Below are 20,532 nucleotides of genomic sequence, written 5' to 3'. Positions count from 1 at the left end.
AGGAGTGGGTGATGCTTTGGGTCGAGCCATCTTCAGACTGATGAGTACATGGAAAGGCCATGTTTGGAGAGATATGGACCAAACGCGGGGAGGTGGACCTAGTGTAGCTGTCAATCAGCTCTCAAAAATATGATGGGCAGTTAGATGTTCTTAGATTTGATTCTACTGAAATAAAAGGCACGTGGGCGTCGTGGTAGAGCTACTGCCGTACAGCGCCAGAGAACGGGTTCAATCTCGACCACGGGTTCTCTCCATATAGAGTTTGTGCATTCTCTCCAAGACTGCGTGGGTTTTCTCCGAGATCTTCAGTTTCCTCCAACATTCCAAAGACATACAGATTTGTAGGTTAATTGTCTTGGTAGAAATGTAAAATTGTCCCTAGTGTGTATAGAAGAGTGTTACTGTGTGGGGATCACTGGTCGGTGCAGACTCGATGGGCTGAAGGGCCTGTTTCTGCGCTGTGTCTCTAAACTAAACTAATTGAATAAGTTTGATGGCCGTGCTCGGTTTTATTTAAAAAAGATTTAAAGATTCCAATAACTTTGAAAATTAAATACAATTCAAACTGACCAACAAATTTTTTGGCACGATTATGTACAGAAATCCCAGAATGTCACGCAGAAAGATAATATATGCCTTATTAGCCAAGGATTCAAAAACCAGAACAAACATTATGGCCGCTGCATTTAAATACATCACAAGAGGGAAAAGATGAACAATTTGTGTCACATAATACTCATAAAATACAACATCGGACAATTAGACCTTGATAACAATTAAAAACGTGAATTATTTTAGATACATTGTTTACATAATGCAACATTGTGCCCGATATTGAATGGAATTATACAGAAGTATTTCCATCGTCGCTGTTAAATTGATGCACAAATATAAAAAATAAATACCATTTGGAAGGAACGCATTTTCAATTATTTTAAAATGATTCCACAGGCAGTCAACTGATTCCATGACCAGCTGGGATGTTATTTGGCAAATGATTTTCTCTCTGCCCTGTGCTCAACACTATAGGGCTGGAGGCCAAGTCTGCGGAGTTGGGTAAGAAGGAACGGCAGATGCTGGTTTAAGCCGAAGATAGACACAAAATGCTAGAGTAACAGACAGCATCTCTGGAGAGAAGGAATGGGTGACGTTTCGGGTCGAGACCCTTCTTCAGACTAGTTAGGGAAAAACCTTGTAAATCTTCAAATCTTATAAGGCTTCATCTGTAAAAATAACTGGCATCTCATTGCCCTGATTTACATGATGTCTCCATTGACATGATGTCTCATGTCTCTTGCTGTGTTCATTTACACATTCCAGAAGTACACATTAACATCTTGTTATTTGATAACAATATGCATCCATTAAGAACTTTAATTCCTATTACAGCATATACTTCACATCCCAAGGAGAGCCCACAGGCAACAAACAACACGCAATGTGTCAAAGGAAAACATTACTTTGTCAGCACAAAATAAAGTGGATAGAGTGGGGGAGAAGGAAATAGGAACACTAAAAGGTTTCTTACAGCTGGTTTAGTTCAAAGATATTCCATTTGCCCAGCTCAATCAATCACTGCAATTTAATTTGACTTTCAAGCTTATACTTCCTGGGTAGTTGAGAAATGTGCACATTGAAGTTGATCCAATATTAAACTTCTATTTTCTTCTTGGACAGGTAACCACTATTGACTTGGTTCATGATAACAAGAGCTGGAATCAGCAGAGTGATTATACACAAGTACCACACAACTGTGTTAACCTGGGATGTGAACCAGTCAGAGCATAATCCCAGCATGACTGTGGCCATTGCCATCAGGTAAGCCAGTAGACCGCATGTGGCATGGTAAAGCCGCAGCCTAGCCACGGAGTAGGTATTGATCAACTTTGGAAACAGAAGGCAGAGGCCGCAAAGCAACTGACCGCCCACAGCAATGGCAGTGCCGATACCCAGGACACTGTGCCAGGAGGTGAGGTGCGGAGACTCCGAGATGTTCTTGCTGGAAACAATGGAAACGAGGCCAATCGAGCCAAAGATCGTGGCAAGGACTTGCATGACCCAGTGTAGTCGCACCTTAGCTGGCACCGTGCAACAGAAAAATGGGGAGCTGTCCTTCGAGAAAGTCAGAATGGCTTCAGTCATACAAAAGCAGACCTGAAAAGTAAATCAAATACAGATCTCATTAATGCAACTCATTGTGGTCAGTCAATACCAAATATTCTTTGACTGAAGTAGGGTCCCGACCCAAAATGTCATCTATCCGTGTTGTTCAGAGATGCTGCTGGACCTGCTGAGTTACTCCAGCACGTTGCGTCGTTTGCAATTGCAAACTTTGTGTCATCTGCAAATCAGTATCTGCAGTTCCTTGTTTCCCCTAGTCAGGTCTCCTAATTCTCACCTCTCCCATATTTCCAATCTCCATCCATTCTGCATTGGTGTCTTCAGCCAAATCCTCAGCTATTGCAATATTCACCCTAAACACCCCTCTCTGCCAGTCCTGCCCGTAGTTACAGATTTTCAAAGAGGTTATTGCATTGTATGTTTCCTGAATAAATTTCCACCTTTAAAGGGTTAAATAGAGATTCAGCTCAGTAAGACCCACACTGAAGAGTTGATTCTAACATCAGCTCACGTGGAATAAAATATATAGACACACAATGCTGGAGTAACTCAGCAGGTCAGGCAGCATCTCTGGCAAAAATGGATAGATGACATTTGGAGTTGGGACACATCTTCAGACTGACTGTTGGGTGGGTGGAAACTGGAGGCAAAAAAAAGCCTACGACAAATCTGGGGCTGGGAACAGGTGACCTCTAGCAGGGTGATTCCCTAATAGGCCAATTTAAATTAAATATTTTCTTAAATTAAATTTAAAACATTATTTAAATTAAATTGCCGACATCCCCCGGCCTGTCCTTCATGGATGGTTCACAGCTACTGGATCACTGTTCAGATGTATGGTACTTCAGTGAAGAGGATTTCACATTATCCTGCATAATTAGATTCAGTGAATAGATCAAATAAAGGTTGTCACTGGTGATACTGATGATTACAGCTTGATTTCAAACAACAGAGTTGGCCAGCTGGATATGCGACAAAGAATTATCCATCTATCAGTAGCACAAGGCAAATGATCATGTTGGCATTAGGAGCTTGTACATCAAGCTTGCTGCTTCTTTTCCTACATTACCATATCCTGCAGTGGCAGTATTTTATTCGAGGTCACCCGGTCTACCGCCTGAGCATGTGAATGATTTTAGTTTTTAGTTTAGAGATCCCTGCACATTAACACTATCCTACACTCACTAGGGACAATTTACTTACACCAAGCCAATTGACCGACAAACCTGTGCGTCTTTGGAGTGTGGGAGGAAACCGAAGATCTTGGAGAAAACCCACGCTGTCATGGGGAGAACGTACTAACTCCGTACAGACAGCACCCGTGGTCGGGATCGAACCCGGGTCCCCGGCGCTGCATTCGCTGTAAAGCAGCAACTCTACCGCTGCGCCACCGTGCCGTCCCTGTGGTCCCATGGCATTAATACAGACTAGAGGAGTTTGCACCAGTGTCCTGGGCAGTATGCATTTCTTATCAACTCATTATTTGAACATGATTATATCTGTCCATGAGACTGTGCTGTAAGCAAAGTGGCCGCTGTACTTCTCACAAGGCAGAACTCAGCACATACAGACATTAATAAGAACACGCATTTGAACTTTAAAGTGGTCTGGACCATCCATGGAGGACAGGGCACTGGATGTCGGCCACAGATGACCTCACGCAGGGTGCTTCCTCAATAGGCCAATATTAAATTAAATTTAAATTGATTTAAATTAAATTAAATTGATTAAATTAAATGTAATAAAGTATTATATTTAAATTGGTCTATTTGGGAACAGTCATGCCTGAGATCATCCGTTCCTAGCCCCGATTTGTCCCAGTCTTTTATTGCCTCCAGTTTCTATCACCCCCCCACCCTGCACCCTACAATCAGTCTGATGAAGGGTCCCAACCCGAAATGCCTTCTATCCATTTTCGCCAGAGATGCCGCCTGACCTGCTGAGTTACTCCTGGGGATTGCTGAAGAAGGGTCTCGACCCAAAACATCACCTATTCCTTCGCTCCATAGATGCTGCCTCACCCGCTGAGTTTCTCCAGCGTATTTGTCTACCTTCGATTTCTCCAGCATCTGCAGTTACTTCTTAAACAACACTTTCTCATCTACTCCATATAAACTAGGGGCAATTTATTGAGACCAATTAACCTACAAAAATGCATGTCTTTGGGATGTGGGAGGAAACGCACCTGTCAGAGGGAAACCGTGCAAACTCCACACCATCGGCACCTGTGGTCAGTTTGAGACAGGATCTCTGGTGCTGTGAAGCAGCAGCTCCACCAGCTGTGACATTTCACCCGTTTTACAGTTAAAAACCACACCTTTTCACCAATTCACTTTTCCATTTCAAAAAGACATTTGATAAACCATACAACTGAATGCTACAATTCATTTGTACGTGTATTTGTACATTACAATCATGGCACTTCTGTAATTCTCGTTGATTGCATTTATCTATGGTACGATTTTATTGTATTGTATAAAAAAACAAAGATTTTCACTGTGTCAGAGTAAGGGACAATAAAGTATCATCATCAAATGGCACTTTATTCCATTTCAACTTCGTTCTATTGTGCTTCGGTGGGAGCCAGGTTCATTTTATTTTCCACTCTATCCCAATGCTAGCACGCTGTATTCTGATTTTGTTTTTAACAGGCAGATCAACACTGTCCAAGAACAACAAAACCAGCAAATCTCCATTAATATTGCCTGTGACAATCTTGCCAAAAAATAATTCACACAATCAGTGTGCACACACAAAAAATTAACTGTAGGTAGGACACAAAAAGCTGGAGTAACTCAGCGGGTCAGGCAGCATCTTTGTAGACTAAAGATGCTGTCTGACACGCTGAGTACCTCCAGCTTTTTGTGTCTATCTTTAGTTTAAACCAGCATCTGCAGTTCCTTCCTACAGAAAATTATCTGTAGTTCTATTCCCATCCAAACTTGAGTTAATTGACTCAATCGTGATTTTCTTTGGCAATTAATAGGCGACATACACAATACCTAGTGTAGCAACTACTGATATCACTTTGTGCTTAACACCACTTGTTTTTTGTTTTATTATCGTGTTGCACATACAATCAATAACATATATGAGTAAAAAAGTTAACAAAGTAAATCCTCTCAAAGTGCGCTGATCTTCCCAAGCAAATGCAGTCCACTTCAAGTATAAGCATAAAACATCATTGTATAGATGCAATCATGTGTTATGTTTACATTTGAAGTGGAAACTGCTGAGATGCGTGTTGTAAATGTGCACAAATAAATCCAAGTTTCCCTCAAACTGTGGCAGCTGAGGATCACAAAGCACAAAAATGCAAAAAAAAAGTATTAATGCTCAGGACAGCCTCTGGAGACTTTGCGTCCCACCGAGGTTCCCGGAGGTTGCAGGTGGTTGCTGGAAGTTGCAGGTAGTGGAAGCAGGTAGGGAGACTGACAAAACCCTCCGGGAACCTCACGGACAGCTTGGGTGGGGCGCAAAGTCTACAGAGGTTTCCGTTCAGGTTTCCTAAGTAGGACGGGGCATTATGCCAGAGCCTTGGGTTCAATCCTGACTGTGGGTGCTGCCTGTACGGAGATTGTATGTTCCCCTGTGACCATATGGGATTTTAGGTTAATTGGCTTGGATAAAATTGTGAATTGTGCCTAGTGTGTAGGATGCTGCTCGTGGGTACAGGTGATTGCTGGTCGGTGCAGACTCACCGGACTGGGCTAAAGGGCTTGTTTCCACACTGGATCTCTAAAGTCTAAAGACCCAATGCTATGAACATTGAATTCTCCAACTTTAGGTAACCCTACCCTACCCCCTTGCCTCTCCCTTTCTCCTTCCCGCCATCCCCTTCCTCTGGCTTCACATTCCGTGCATCTTCTAACCTTAATATGCTTATTTCACACTTTTTGTCCTTTCATTTCTGGTCTTTGTCCCTCACCTGTATCCAGCTATCACTTGTCAGACTTTGTCCTGCCCCCACCTCTCCTCCCCAGTATAATCAGTCGGAAGAAGGTCCCCACCAGAAATACTACCTTTTCATATTCTCCAGAAATACTGCTTGACCTGCTAAGTTACTCCAGCATTTTGTGTCTTTTATTTGTAAACCAGTATCTGCAGTTCCGTGTGCCCGCCTATCACTTCCCTAACTACACATCACTATAATCAGCCTGAAGGATTCAGGCCCAAAACGTCACCTACCCTTATCCTCCAGAGATGCTGCCTGACTCACGGAGTTACTAGGACGGCAGCACTTTATGTCTATATTTGCATGTTTGCTGCAAGGTATGTATTCATTCTTTAAATGATGGCCATTGCACATTTTCTGTCGAAAATGTTAATGTATCCTTTCAATCTAACATAGCCAACACATGCTTCATAGCTTTGCAGTTGGCATTATTTCATTAAAAAACTTGATTTTGAATTCAATAATTCATTTTTAATTTTTATATAAAATCCTGCTATATTATAGCAAATTGCAGAGACATAGGCGGTGAATTGGGAATAGTCTCAGAAATGGCATGGATTCAATAAGTTCAGCACTGCTCTCTAGTTGTGGTAGAATGGTTCAGTTGCCTGATAACAGCTGGTAAGAAACTGTCCCTGAATCTGGTGTGCGTTTTCACACTTCTATACCTTTTGTCGAAGGGAGAGGGGAGAAGAGGGAGTGGCCAGGGTGCGACTCGTCCTTGATTATGTTGCTGGCCTTGCCAAGGCAGCGTGAGGTATAAATGGAGTCAATGAAAGGGAGGTTGGTTTGTGTGATGTTCTGGGCTGCGTCCACAATTTTCTGCTATATCTTGTAGTCTTGGATGGAGCCGTTCCCAAACCATGATGTGATGCATCCCGATAAAATGCTTACTATGCCGCATCTGTCAATGTGCTGGAGTCCTAAGATGTGCGTGCATCAACTTCAGATGCATACATTTGAGAAGAACAAACATTCAAATAGCAAGTGTGTAGGAAGGAAGTGCAGATGCTGGTTTAAACCGAAGGTAGGCACAAAATGCTGGAGTAATTCAGCGGGTCAGGCAGCATCTCTGGAGAGAAGGAATGGGTGACGTTTCGGGTCGACACCCTTCTTCAGCAATCCCCAGGATTCTGTCACAGATAAATAGATCTGTGGCAGGTTTGCAGACTGAGGCTAGTTGGGTGTCAGAGGGATTGGTGCTTGGACCCCAACAATTCATATCTATATCACCCTCCATACCAACATCCAGCCTCTCACTTGCGTTGGTCCTGCTTGGGATCCCACCCCCCTGCTAATCTAGTTTAAACCCACCCGTGTAGCCCCAGCAACCCTGTCTGCCAGGATATCGGTTCCCCTTCAGTTAAGAAGCAACCCATCCCTCATTGCTGAGAGGTAAGGTGAGCTGGAAGCAAGATCGCAAGTGTGCCATTGCATATATTTGGAATCTATACATAGAAAATAATATCGTTGCTATAAAGTGCGGTGAGGTTCATTAGACACCTACCAGGGGCAGCAGATTTGCTTTGTGAGCAGGAGTTATGCAGATTATGCCTATAAATCCAAGCTTCGAAGAATTAAGTTTACACAAATGCATACAAATCTTAGGACCAAAACTCAACATTTTTATAGAGCATCAGATAAATGTTGGTATAGACAACTTGAAAAGGGAAAGGGAAAGGCATACAAAGTTAAAATAAAAAGTTCTATCGACTTACAAGATTTAATGTTGTACTATTAGGAACAACTTTACAAAACATCAATAGATGTTCAAAAGTTTAAAATTACAAACTAACAAAGTCAGAGTTCTGTCAATAGAAGTGGGAATTTCAGAAAATACATATGATCATCTTGAATCAGAAGGAACTACTTAAGTCAAATCATTTGTTTATGTCAAGAATGTGCACTTACTGCCACAGACATGCAGGCTGGGTGCCAGGAGAAACGACCTGGAAAAGAACAGATTTTCAGCGGATCAACATTTTGAGGAAATATCTTTGATGATGCACCTTAAAAGGCATTGCTTCGAGCACCCTGTATTATAGAGGCAATTGGTATTGCCATAGCCAGTGAGAAAAGATGCAGACCTTTCACTTCTGAACCCTAGCACCAAATACAGCCCAGGCTGACAGGTAATCTTTTTATATTACAGATCACAGATGTAGCCATGACCACTCACATGTAACTAGCTTATAGAATCATAGTGTCATACAGCATGGAAACGGGCCCTTTGGCCCAACTTGCCCACACTGATCAACATGCCCCATCTACACTTGTCCCGCGTTTCCCTTTAAACCTATCCTTTCGAGACCCGAAACGTCACCTATTCCTTCACTCCATAGATGCTGCCTCACCCGCTGAGTTTCTCCAGCATTTTTGTCTACCTCCTGTTTCCTTTATCATAATTTCTTTTTTGCATATCTTTCATTCATTTGTTCTACAGTATATCTCTCTACATCAACGTCTACATTCTCAGTCTGAAGAAGGGTCTCGACCCAAAACGTTGCCTATTCCTTTTCTCCAGTGATGCTGTCTGACCCGCTGAGTTACTCCAGCTTTATGTGTCCATCTTGAGGCAAAGCACCTGTTCCTGTGCTGCATGACTCAATGTTTAATGCAAACTAGCCACCGATATCTATTACAAACCCACAGACTCCAACAGCAGACGTGGCAATATCTCCTCTCACCAAGTTAGTTTGGTGGAAGACTGATCTAAATCAGCCTGCTAAATGCTACCTTCACCACCCTGTCTACCTGTGTTGCCAGTTTTGGAGAGTTACAACAGGGCAGGACATGCACTGTAAATGGTTGGCTCCTGGAGAGTGCCGTACAATAGACACCGAAGGGTACAGGTACACAGTTCTCCAAAACTGGCAACACAGGTAGACAGGGTGGTGAAGGTAGCATTTAGCAGGCTGATTTAGATCAGTCTTCCATCAAACTCACTTGGCGAGAGGAGGTAATTGCCACGTCTGCTGTTGGAGTCTGTGGGTTTGTAATAGATATAGGTGGCTAGTTTGCTTTAAACATTGAGTCATGACTGACCATGCCTGTCCCGCTGAGTTACTCCAGCATTGAAACTTACAAAATTCTTAAGGGGTTGGACAGGCTAGATGCAGGAAGATTGTTCCCGATGTTGGGGAAGTCCAGAACAAGGGATCACAGTTTAAGGGTAAGGGGGAAATCTTTTAGGACCGAGATGAGAAAAACATTTTTCACACAGAGAGTGGTGGTGAATCTCTGGAATTATCTGCCACAGAAGGTAGTTGAGGCCAGTTCACTGGCTATATTTAAGAGGGAGTTAGATGTGGCCTTTGGGGCTAAAGGTATCAGGGGGTATGGAGAGAAGGCAGGGATGGGATACTGAGATGGATGATCAGCCATGATCATATTGAATGACACCTATTTTCTATGTTTCTATGTTACCACGAGGGAGAGCACTTGAATGAACTCGCACCAATACTACATATGCTATTTTCTGCACCCCGTATATTTTTTTCCATTTACCTACTATTCTTGTGTTGGGCTTGACTGGATTATCTGATTTGACTGCGTAGCATGCAAAACATAGCTTTTCACTGTACAATAATAATCCCTTTTGACACCACCCATTCCCACCTGAAACTGCAGATGCTGGTTTAAACTGAAGATAGACACCAAATGTAGGAGTAACTCAGAGGGACCGGCAGCATCTCTGGAGTGACGTTTTGAGTCGAGACCCTTCTTCAGACTTATGGCTGGCTGTACTGTCCCTGCCCGCCTGACTTGGCCCCACTTACTGCAGCCACTCACTCACTGGTTCCCAGGCGGCTGAGCACTCCCACGTAGACGCTGATGGCCAGGGCGCTCAGGTGCGCCGCTGCTCCGGCCGCCTTCCGCAGGTACAGGTCGAGCCTACCGCAGCACCGCCTGGCCGCCCCCTTGCCCGCTCCCGCCTGGTTCATGGGCTCTCACAGTCCCGCTCGCTGCAGGCTGCAACACACACTGGCCCCGGCTCCGGACACGCTATTTCCGCAATCCCCACCAACCCGGAACAAGGCGGGCTATTCACTGATTGATGGCCAACACCACAAATGGCGAGGAGCAGAGACGTTAAAAGCTGGGGTAGACAAAAATGCTGGAGAAACTCAGCGGGTGCTGCAGCATCTATGGAGCGAAGGAAATAGGCAACGTTTCCGTTCCAGACGTACACTAGCCCTATCCCCCAACTCTTTCTCCGCTACATTGACGACTGCATCGGGACTACATTCTGCACCAGTGCAGATCTGATGGACTTTATTCACCACCAACTTCCACCCTTCCTCTTCAAATTTACATGGACTATCTCTGACACCTCTCCCCCCTTTCTCGATCTCTCTGTCTCCATCACAGGAGAGACTATTGACTGATATCTCCTACAAACTAGACTCCCAGAATTATCTGGACTACACATTTTCTCATCCTGCCTCTTGCAAAGATGCTATCCCCTACTCTCAATTCCTCCAAGATGACGTTTTCCATACATCTGAGATATCCTGTCTATGAGATACTCCCCTACTGTCATAGATGAGTTCCTCACGAGCAACTCCTCTGGGTCCTGCAGATCTACTCTCACCCCCCCCCCCCCCCCCCCCCCCCCCCCCACCTTCCATAAGCAACCAAAACACACTGTAAAAAAAGTTCCCCTGGCCCTCACCTTTCCCCCAACAAACAATATACCATCCTCCGACATTTCCTTCACCTCCGTGATCCAACCCCCAATTACATCTTCCCATCCTAATGATATACTATTAAGCGGGTCAAGCAGCATCAATGGAAGACATGGATAGGCAAAATTCTGAGTCAGGATTGAAGGATTCCCACCCAAAATGCCACCTCGCCAGGTCTTCCAGATGAGATGCGTGACCCACTGAGTTATACATTTTGTATGTATCTCAATGTAAACAAGCATCTGCAATTCCTTCTGATCCACTGAGTTGCTCCAGCTTTTGTGCCTGTCCTGCTCAGAGCTCTGACATGTGTGCAAATATTCTATCCATCGCCATTCTCAATTTTATCTTTTTATCAGTGTTAATATTAAAGTACACATCAAAAATTTGAATAAAACTTTTATTAAAAAAAAATATCCAAATAGCTCACCAAACAGATAAACAAAAAAAAAACTTTATTCAAAACATCTGTTTGGGTAATATAAATTATACATTTGTTTATAAACCAAAACACACTATAAAAAAATCCATAAATATTGGTCATACTGCAATCACTCAAAACGAACTCCCCAACACAAGTATAGGAGGCAACGTCAACTGGCCTCAAGCCAATGATGTATGGAATGTGAACTCAGCAGGTTGGTTGACTCCCAACAACTGAGGGATGGGTTAGGAGTGGATTGGAGCCTGGACAATGTGCTGCGTTACTATAGGAACCCCGTGCACACCTATGATACGATCAGCCTATATTTAGGCACCTGATTATTGTCACCCTTACTGCTACACCGAGCAGAAAATTGAGCTTAGTGATGATGCCATCTGTGTTTGAACAACCTACTAAATATTCATTATCTCGGCTCACTCGTTGCGATTGGTCATCCATACTGTCCCCAACAAGAAGTCAAAACTCTCCCGAGGGCTGGGCGTGTCTCCAAGCAAAAACAAAAGTGCAGGTGGAACTGTGGAGGAAGTGGACAGACGAGTTTTCGGGTCGGGACCCATCTTCAGACTGAGTGGAATGGGGAGAAAAATGGAAGAGAGAGGTGGGGCGTTGGCAAAGTGGATAGAGGTTGTTTGGTAGATGGGTGGAGTCGTTTATAGGTGAAAAGGAGACAAATGGGTGGCAGATAAGGAAAGAAGTCAAAGTGGGAAAGGAATAAAATGAAAGCCAAAGAGGGGGATAAGGGTGGAAGGGGTCAACGGTGAGGTAAGGGGATGGAAAGGTAAATATTAGACTCTGGAAAGGGAGATGAGCATACAGAGGACAGGAAAGGAGCAGGGTGACGAGAGTGGTGGGAGATTGTGGGAGAAATGTGTGTATACCGTGTTGGAAGGGGAAGGGAAAGAGAGGGGAGGATACTATTTGATACTGCCTCGAAGAAGGGTTTCGGCCCGAAACGTCGCCTATTTCCTTCGCTCCATAGATGCTACTGCACCCGCTGAGTTTCCCCAGCAATTTTGTGTACCTACTATTTGATACTATTGGGTTCATACCATTGGGTCGCAAGTGAAATACCCTGTTCTTCCAATTTGCATGTTGCCTCACACTGGCAACTGAGGAGCCCACGGCCAGAAAGGTCGGTATGGGAGTAGGAGTTAAAATGGGTAGCCACTGGGAGCTCCAGAAGGTCTTGGTGGGCAGGGCCCAAGTGTTCGGCGAAATGGTTGCCTAATCTTTCCGATTTAAAGGAGGCCACATTTGGAGCATCAAATGCATTGGACGAGGTTGGAAGAGGTACACACAAAACTCAGCCTCACTTGGAAAGGCTGTTGAGGTCCCTGGATGGAAGTGAGAGATGTAGGGACACAGGTTACTTCTTCTACTGTTGCAGGAGCAAGTACCAGGTTGGGGGCGGGGGGGGGGGGGGGTTTAGTTGGGAAGGAATGAGTGAGCCAAGGAGTTATGGAGAAAGCTGTTTCTACAGAAAGGGGAACTGAGGCAGGAGGCTGTGACTGGTGGTGGGAGCTAATTGAAGGTGGCGGAAGTGTCGGAAAGTGATGTGGAGGTTGGTGGTGTGAAAGTCAAGCACCAGTGGAATTCTCTTCTCATTCTGTCGGTGGGGCGGAGGAAAAGAGTGCAGAACTGTTGGATACAGCGGAGACCTGGTTGAGGGCGCAATCCATAACGGCAGGGGAGAAACAACAATTACTAAAGAAATAGGACGTCTTAGATGTCCTAGAGTGGAAAGGCTCATCTGGGGAACAGAAGCAGCAGAGACAGAGACAATTAGAGTCAGGGATGGCAAAAGGCAGGGTGGGAATAGGGTGGGTAATCTCTAAGCAAATCTTGATCAGCAAAAACATTGTTGAACCTATTTCTATTCACTGTGGCTGCAACACCAAATCGCTCAATAATTCTAACCACAAGAGTGCTCTTTAAAAACAATTCAGCCTACTTGAAAAAGTGAGCTTTGAGTCCACCCGTTCTGAAGAGTGTATCACGTGAATTAAAAAGTGCATCATATGAAAAAAGCAGACAGTGGAAAATCGTATGAAAAGGTTTTGTTTTTAAATTGCCACAGTCATGGCAACATACTAAACCTTTAGTTCCCATTTTAATCATTTAAATATTTTATTTCTTTTGTTTCAGTCCTTTGCTCCTTTGTTTCAGGTGGTTTCCTGATGCATTACCTGACAGAAAGTAGCGAATTAAACATCAAGGTTTCCCATGTCTTGCTAGTAATCACTATCCTAAACCAGCAACACAGACATTTTAAAAGGCTTCCCTAGTCAAGTTCAACAAATTTTAGTATTGATCTGTAACAGTTTCAGGGATATGACCATTGTTGAGCTCAATTGATAATTTCTTGACATCATCAAAGCACCCTTTCTCAACATACAATATAGGTATGAGTCATTGAAATGTAGGCCTTCAAAAAGCAAAACTGCAGGTGCTAGAAATCTGAAATAAAACAGAGTGCAGGAAACATTCAGCAGATCAGAAAGCATCTGTAGAGAGATAGAGTTAACATTTCAGGTCGATGACCTTTCATTGGAAATGTTATGAAGCCCAAATCTGCAACTATTCAAATGCTGCCTAACCTGCTGTGCATATTTCTCTGTTTCTGTTAACGGGATACTATTTTGTGAATTATAAAACTAGCAATCTCCAATAATAAACTTCAAGGACATGTATTAAATATTTTCTAGCAAAACAATACCAACACCAAAAATAATTATTTAAACAAAAAAAGGCAAATCTCATATTCAATGTAAGTATTGTCTATTGTCAATTCAGTTCCTTAAGTTACTGTTCTCTCATATGAGCAAAATATGCAGTCCAAACACTCAGAGAGTAGGATAAATTAAAAAAAGAGGTTGACATTTTAGCAGGCCTTTTGGGAATTAAAAGTAATTTTGAGGTACTGCAAGCTTGGGGAGTGATATAAACTATATAAGATCTATAAAATTATCTATATAATATCTGAAGAGGGGTCTCGACCCGAAACGTCACCTATTCCTTTTCTCCAGAGATGCTGTCTGGCCTGCTGAGTTGCTCCAGCTTTGTTTCTGTCTTCTGTAAAATTATCATTGTGTTCAACACAGTGGACATGAGGATGTCTCTACTTCTGAGCAAGACCAAAGTGAGTAGCAATAAGTATGACAATCATAGATAAATCCAATAATTAATTAACACCACTACCAGAGTGGTGAAACTGTAGAAACAGGTACAAAACAATCCTTTTATATGAAGTAGCTGATGCAAAAACAATTAAGAGGAAGCAAGCCAACATCAGAGAAGGGGTTATGGGGTTAGATGAAGATTGTTGGGAGGACACCCTGTTTAAATACTAGCTTGGAATTGCCTGCCTAACTAGTCTTTTCTGTGTAATAAACTATTGAAGGAATACAATGGTTAAAAAGCCAAGATAAACAAACATTTGGAAGATTAAATAGTGATGGGATTTCTCCACTCGTTGGCAATTCATCAATGACAAGGCCTCAACGTTAAGACAAGGACAAACATTGCTGTAAACCCTCTGATCCTTGCAAGCTCTTCATATCTTCCAAATGGTGCATTGGTCTATTTCAATTTATATTTTGTTCCTATGGTTAATGCATTTTAATTGTTTTTATAATTTATTTCAAATGGCATCTCTGCCTTGATACTGGTAACATTTTATATGAGAGCATGAAAGTAGGGATGCTCCATGGATTAACACCATACCCACTCTGTCCGTAATACATGGACCCGTTATAGTCTTAATGACGTTATGACTGAGTTTCGGATATGTTAAGTGGGATCAAATTGGTCTATACAGAGCTTCAACCAAGTCTTTCCATTCCAGGCACCAATATAACTCCATACCCAAGGTAGACAAAAATGCTGGAGAAACTCAGCAGGTGCAGCAGCATCTATGGAGCGAAGGAATTATTTCCTACGCTCCAGAGATGCTGCTGCACCCGCTGAGTTTCTCCAGCATTTTTGTCTGCCTTCGATTTTCCAGCATCTGCAGGTCCTTCTTAAATAACTCCATACCCAACCTCCTTATTAAAACATGGCATATAAAGGAAAAAAATCAGATTCAGATTATAATGGTTTGATCTGTACAATAAATTACATGACTACTGACTTTGCAATGATTTGCATCTGACAGCACACTGGCCTTCACCTGCTGCCAAGGTATCTAATTACCTCAATGGGTATGCATCTGGCATTTGTAACATTAGGTCACTATATATATGTATTTATCTGTATATAGATATATATCTGACCATTTCAATCTGTAAAATATTATAGACAATATGTCGTTACTAGATCAAATACAAAAAATATTTGCATAATTCGGTACATAATCATTAAAAACTTTCCAGACATTTACACACCTTGGCATTTTGAGTTCCGTGCCTGATACGGGTGTTCAGTATTTCACATTATTGTGCGTTGTCTCAGTCATTCACTTGAACCAGCATAATGGAGGTCATTTTTGATACTCCACTGAACTGAATGCTCAATATAGACAGGACAAAGGTGATGAGGACCAGAGACGGGGCTATTTCCGCAAGTCCATTACAAATTCTTGATCATTACATTTTATTCCTTGTTCCTAGAGTCATTCCAGCCCAGAATGATGAACGGAACTCTTGTTGATCTGCTAACTTTAAGGGCTATGCGGATAATAAGTCTGATATTGTATGACCAGCGCTACACACTATTAAACTGGTAATCCCAATAACAGTGTTAGAGGTAAAATGAAAACTATTGCACTGATACTGGAGGCAGAGCGGAAGAGACTCATCTGAGGGGCAAGCAGACAGGAGCTCATTAGGAAACATGACAACACAATGCTATACCTCCAAGAAATAACGTCGCGTAGATCACATAAGATTATATCTAACTGAATTAAAAGTACAAAATAAAGTTATGGAGAAGAAGATAACTTGTATCAATGATGCTGATCAAATGTGATAGGGCTGAAATATGTACATAAAATAGCAATGAATTTTTTTTTTTAAACCCGCTTGTAACAGAAAATACGATGCAACCATGTTGTATGAATATTCAGTTCATCTTATCGTGGGCAAAGGAATGGTTTGGTTTGAGAATTAGACAGAATTTGACAGAACAGAAACAAAACAAGTAAAGTTAAAATGGTTTGTAGTTAACCTCTGAGGTCACTATTATGAACTTAGCCTGGTTTCCATCTCATAGATGTGGTAAGAAACCAGGAGGGGGTCGGGTACTTTTCGGAGCTGCCGTTCCGGTGCCTCTGTTTATAATATCTGTACTCATCAGAACCCTAACCCTAACCCTAACCTCTGTAAATACCTCCAGATAAATAAAAGTGTTCCATGCGTCACAATACTTCGGGATAGTGAATTCCAGAGATTCATCACCCTCTGCAAGAAGTTCCTATGCCAAGGATATTGCAAGTGAGATCAGCTTTATGTTAACAAGTTTGGAAATTTGTTTCCACTGGCCCGCCGCTGTGGCACGCTATCCTAACCCATACCCTAACCCTAACTCTAACACCCCAAAACGGAGGCGCCGAAACGGCTAGGTCACAATGTTCACCCAGTAATTCAATGATCAACATATAGTCTGACCTGTAGTGGTGGGTGGATGGTTGGAAGTGTTATTTGGAGGGTTCAGTGTAAGTGATCTAAGGCTGCTGAATGAGACAGAACAGGCCTCTTAGAAGCCCCCACTACTCCTACCCATGAACCAGTAATCCATCCCCATCCAGAGGGCAGAGGTTGCCTCTTGGACAGAATGAATGGTGTAGAAGGGGAGGTGAGGTCAGAGACATGTAAACAAAAGAGAAAGTTAAAACTTGTGCAGACTTTACATCTTCTGTCCGTCATCGCTTGGGTTTTTCCTGGGTGCTCTAATTTCCTCCAACATCCCAAAGACATACTAGTGGATTAGTAACTGTGAATTACCTCTCACTACAAGTTACAAATGAAAGAACGTTGATGTGCATGTGTGAAGGTGAGTAAATTGGTGAAGAAATGGGACTGAAGAGATGACACCCCTGAGAGCTAGTATGCACCTGGCATATCAAATGATCTCCTTCTGTGTTGGTATCAATCTAAGATAAGGTATCGAATGGTAGAGAAATGGAATTTGGAGAAGGGAGAAAAGCAGAGGGGAGGGATTGAAAACAAATAAAGTACCAGACTGTAATGGAAGATGTGGGATTAACTGTAAAGGTTAAACCATCAGTGGGCAAAAGATGCTCAAATTCACTTAAACAGAAGGAATTAATGATCACCCTATTACCAATAAATCAAATTATTCTTCCTTTTCAGCATGCGCCCTTCCCAATCCCATGAAGGTTTCACACAGAGGAGCCAAGTTCACAAATATGACTGAATGAACAAATTTCAAAGGCACTGTGATGCAGTCGGTTTAGAGTCAAAGGGCAAGGATACATTCATCATTTGCCTCCAGGTCCGATGGAACTATTTTTCTTCCTATTCATATTTACGAATGGAACTGTTCAAACTTTTCTGCTCAAATTTCAGTAGGTATGAAGTTTAATTTGTGGCAGTCAATATCCTCCTCTCTTAACCTTTCCCACTCAAACTACTCCTGGTGGCTGTTAGTGCTAGTGCTAGTGCTAGTGTAGTATCTCCTAGAGTGAGAAGAGTAGTGTGGTGGTGGATCTAACTATTCGAGGGGGAGGGAAAGGGAAGGTGAGGTATTCTTGCAGGTTCGTCCTAATTGTGCAAAACCGTTATGAGGGGAATGTTTCCTTGGGGAATGTACCTGAAGGGCATCCAGCACCCACAGGCCATCATGAATAGCTCTGTGAGAAGATGAAGGCAGGGAATAACATACTTACAAATGCATGAATCAAACAGGGATACTTGCACCCCACTGACTGCAGATCCTGGACTGAAGAAATGGCACAATGTCCTGTTATCATTCTCCTATATGTCTAAAGCACAGGTTGAATGTTCCATGGCCAAGTTTGTGTGCATTTGCAATCAGGTCCCTATTAGAACAATGCAGAGCAGGGCCTCCATGGCAAGTGGCCAGTAAAAAAAATACAGTAAACCCTCATTATAACGGAGCATGGGGGGAATGGGGGGGGATAGTGTCATTATTGCCGATTGTCTGCTATAAGTGAGGAAGGGATTACCGAGTTATAGTACCATTGTACAAGTAGTGGAAACAAAGTATGCAGATGCTGGTTAATACACAATAGGACACATAGTGCTGCAGTAAATCAGGAAGTCAGGCAACATATGTGAAGAACATGGATATGCAACGTTTTGGGTTGAGACCCTTCTTCAGATTCTGTCTGGAATGGGGCCCGAACTCCAGGTGTGTTGATGGCCCGGGCCTGCTGGCGGCCAGAGGGGAGGTGAGGATCGGCAGAGTCATGGTCGCGGCCTGTGGGTGGCTGAAATGCAGGTAAAGGGTCGGTGGTGGCAGGCGTGGCCTGGAAGCGGCCAAGGGTGAGCCGGTGTCGGTAGCCCAGCCTGGCGTTGAAGGTCGGTAGGTCCGGATGCGGCCATGGTGGTGGTGGCGGCCGGGAGTGAGGTCGCCAGTTGGCCTAGAAACTGCCGGGGAGGCACTGTGAGCCGGGAGTACCGTCGGCAGTCTGGCCCGGTGCTGAAGGTGGGTAGGTCTGGCCTGGAAGCAGCGCGTGCCGGGGGTGTCATCACCTGCCTGGCCTGGTGGTGAAGATCGCTAAGTTCATCCGCTATAACCAAAATCCATTATAAAGAGGTCTGTAATAACGAGGGTTCACTGTAGTCAGAAAAAGGTTCAAAGGGATAAACAAAACAGATGGATGACAAGAGTAGTAACTGAACTCCATACTGATGTGGTATGCAAAGGGCAGGCTGCACGCCCAAAAGTAGCTTGTACTAAATGCGGCAGCTGCCGGGATATGCCCTCTTTCATTTGTGCCCAATAAGCCTGTGATCCGACAGAGCTCTCAACACCCGCGATAGGAGCCAATTTGTGTGGCCAAAGGCTGGAACAGGTTGCTGATCAGAGAAAGGTTTCCAGGTCCTTGTCCCCACCAAGGTAATTTTCAAGGGCGCACCTTTGCCTGCAGGGAGACACACAAAGAGAGAGGCAGAGAGAGTTTAACTTTCATCATATAAATCGAAACCCAAATAAAAGACAGAGTATACAGGTTCCTCTATCTCCTGCTGGTTATTGGAGATTAAGTATAATCTCTGTTATATTACAAAACATATGCACAGCTACAAACATATGCACAGCATGATCCCATGAATATATGAAATTGTAACCATGTAATAATTTTAAGTGTAGTCACATAAACTAAAGACTCTGGAATCTTGAGCAAATGGAGGGAATGGACTGATGAAGTTTTGGGTCAGGCCTCTACTTCAGATTCATTGGAATGGGGGGGGGGATAAAGCTGGAAGAGAGATCTGGGGGAAGTGGGGGACAAAGTCTGGCAAGTCATTGGTGGACATAGATGAGGGGGTGGTTGGCAGATGGGTGGAGTGTGACAAAGGCTAGAGGTGAAAAGGAGACAAGAGGCGGTCAAATAAGAACTGAAGATGTGAAATGCAACGCTGGAGGAGGGGTATGGGCACGAAGAGACGGGGAGGAGGGGGTTATAAAAGGAAATGGGGAACTCGAGGATGGGAGGAGAATGTGGGAAGAAGGAGAAAGGAGCAGGGAGACTGGGGATTGGGAGATGGTGGGAGGAATGTTAGCGTATCAGGGAGAGAGAATCACCTGTAAGAGGTGGGGAGAGTGGATGGGTGGGTTAGGAAGGCATTACTTGAAATGAGAGAATTCAATATTCATACCGTAGTTGCAAACTACGGAGAGCGGAATAGGAGGTGTTGTTCCTCCAGTTTGTGTGTGACCTCACTCTGGCAATGGAGGAGGCCAAAGCCTGATATGTTGTTATGGGAATGGGAAGGATAGTCTAAATGGTTAGCGAGCGGGATATCCAACAGGGCTTGTCGAACAGTGAAACGTTCACCTAGTCCACGCTTGGTAAAGGAGGCCACATCGGGAGCACTGTATATAGTAGACGAGGTTTGAAGAGGTAGGTGCATGTGAACCTCTGCCTCACCTGGAGCGGCTGCTGGGGTTCCTGGGTGGAAATGAGAGAGGAGGTGTAGGGATAGATGTTACATCTTTTGGGTGCAGTGGAAAGTACCAGGAGGGTCGGGTTAGATATGATGTGATGCGTGCACCAAGGCGATGCCGAGAGTGGTCCCTACAGAAAGTGGAAAGGGTGGGGACGAGAAGATGCGACGAGTGAAAGTTGGCAGAAATGTTGGAGAATTACGGAATTACGGTGAAAGGTGAGCATCAGGGGA

At 43.6% G+C, this 20,532-nt stretch overlaps 2 protein-coding genes across 4 annotated transcripts in view; both read right to left on the bottom strand.

Moving 5' to 3' along the window:
- Positions 1-485: 485 nt before the first annotated feature.
- LOC116986704 (cytochrome b561 domain-containing protein 1) lies at positions 486-10,055 on the bottom strand. 3 transcript variants are annotated; one of them, XM_033042280.1, is made up of 3 exons: positions 9,873-10,055; positions 7,988-8,025; positions 486-2,154 (listed from the first exon to the last, which is right to left on the bottom strand). In XM_033042280.1, exons 1-3 carry the CDS (start codon positions 10,018-10,020, stop codon positions 1,651-1,653), a joined length of 690 nt encoding a protein of 229 aa, XP_032898171.1. In that variant the 5' UTR covers positions 10,021-10,055; the 3' UTR covers positions 486-1,650. The 3 variants fall into 3 exon arrangements, with proteins under 3 accessions (XP_032898171.1, XP_032898172.1, XP_032898173.1); XM_033042281.1 differs by having other exon boundaries at positions 9,856-9,906; XM_033042282.1 differs by having other exon boundaries at positions 9,869-9,888.
- A 5,133-nt stretch (positions 10,056-15,188) lies between these two features.
- Positions 15,189-20,532, bottom strand: part of LOC116986556 (ataxin-7-like protein 1) — a 66,375-nt gene continuing 61,031 nt past the window's right edge. The window contains exon 12 of the mRNA XM_033042154.1: positions 15,189-19,274. Coding sequence (XP_032898045.1) covers positions 19,257-19,274 — 18 coding nt within the window. The 3' untranslated portion in view covers positions 15,189-19,256. The remainder of the gene's footprint in view (positions 19,275-20,532) is intronic.

The sequence above is a fragment of the Amblyraja radiata genome, chromosome 24 (genome assembly GCF_010909765.2).
Source record: "Amblyraja radiata isolate CabotCenter1 chromosome 24, sAmbRad1.1.pri, whole genome shotgun sequence".
Taxonomy (NCBI): Eukaryota; Metazoa; Chordata; class Chondrichthyes; order Rajiformes; family Rajidae; genus Amblyraja; species Amblyraja radiata.
This window is presented reverse-complemented; position numbering and strand designations above follow the sequence as displayed.

Coding starts and splice junctions, on each gene's coding strand:
- LOC116986704 (XM_033042280.1), bottom strand. CDS start 10,020: ATGAACCAGGCGGGAGCGGGCAAGGGGGCGGCCAGGCGGTGCTGCGGT. Junction 8,026..9,872: donor GCTCAGCCGCCTGGGAACCA/GTGAGTGAGTGG, acceptor GTTCTTTTCCAG/GTCGTTTCTCCTGGCACCCA. Junction 2,155..7,987: donor CAGCCTGCATGTCTGTGGCA/GTAAGTGCACAT, acceptor TTTACTTTTCAG/GTCTGCTTTTGTATGACTGA.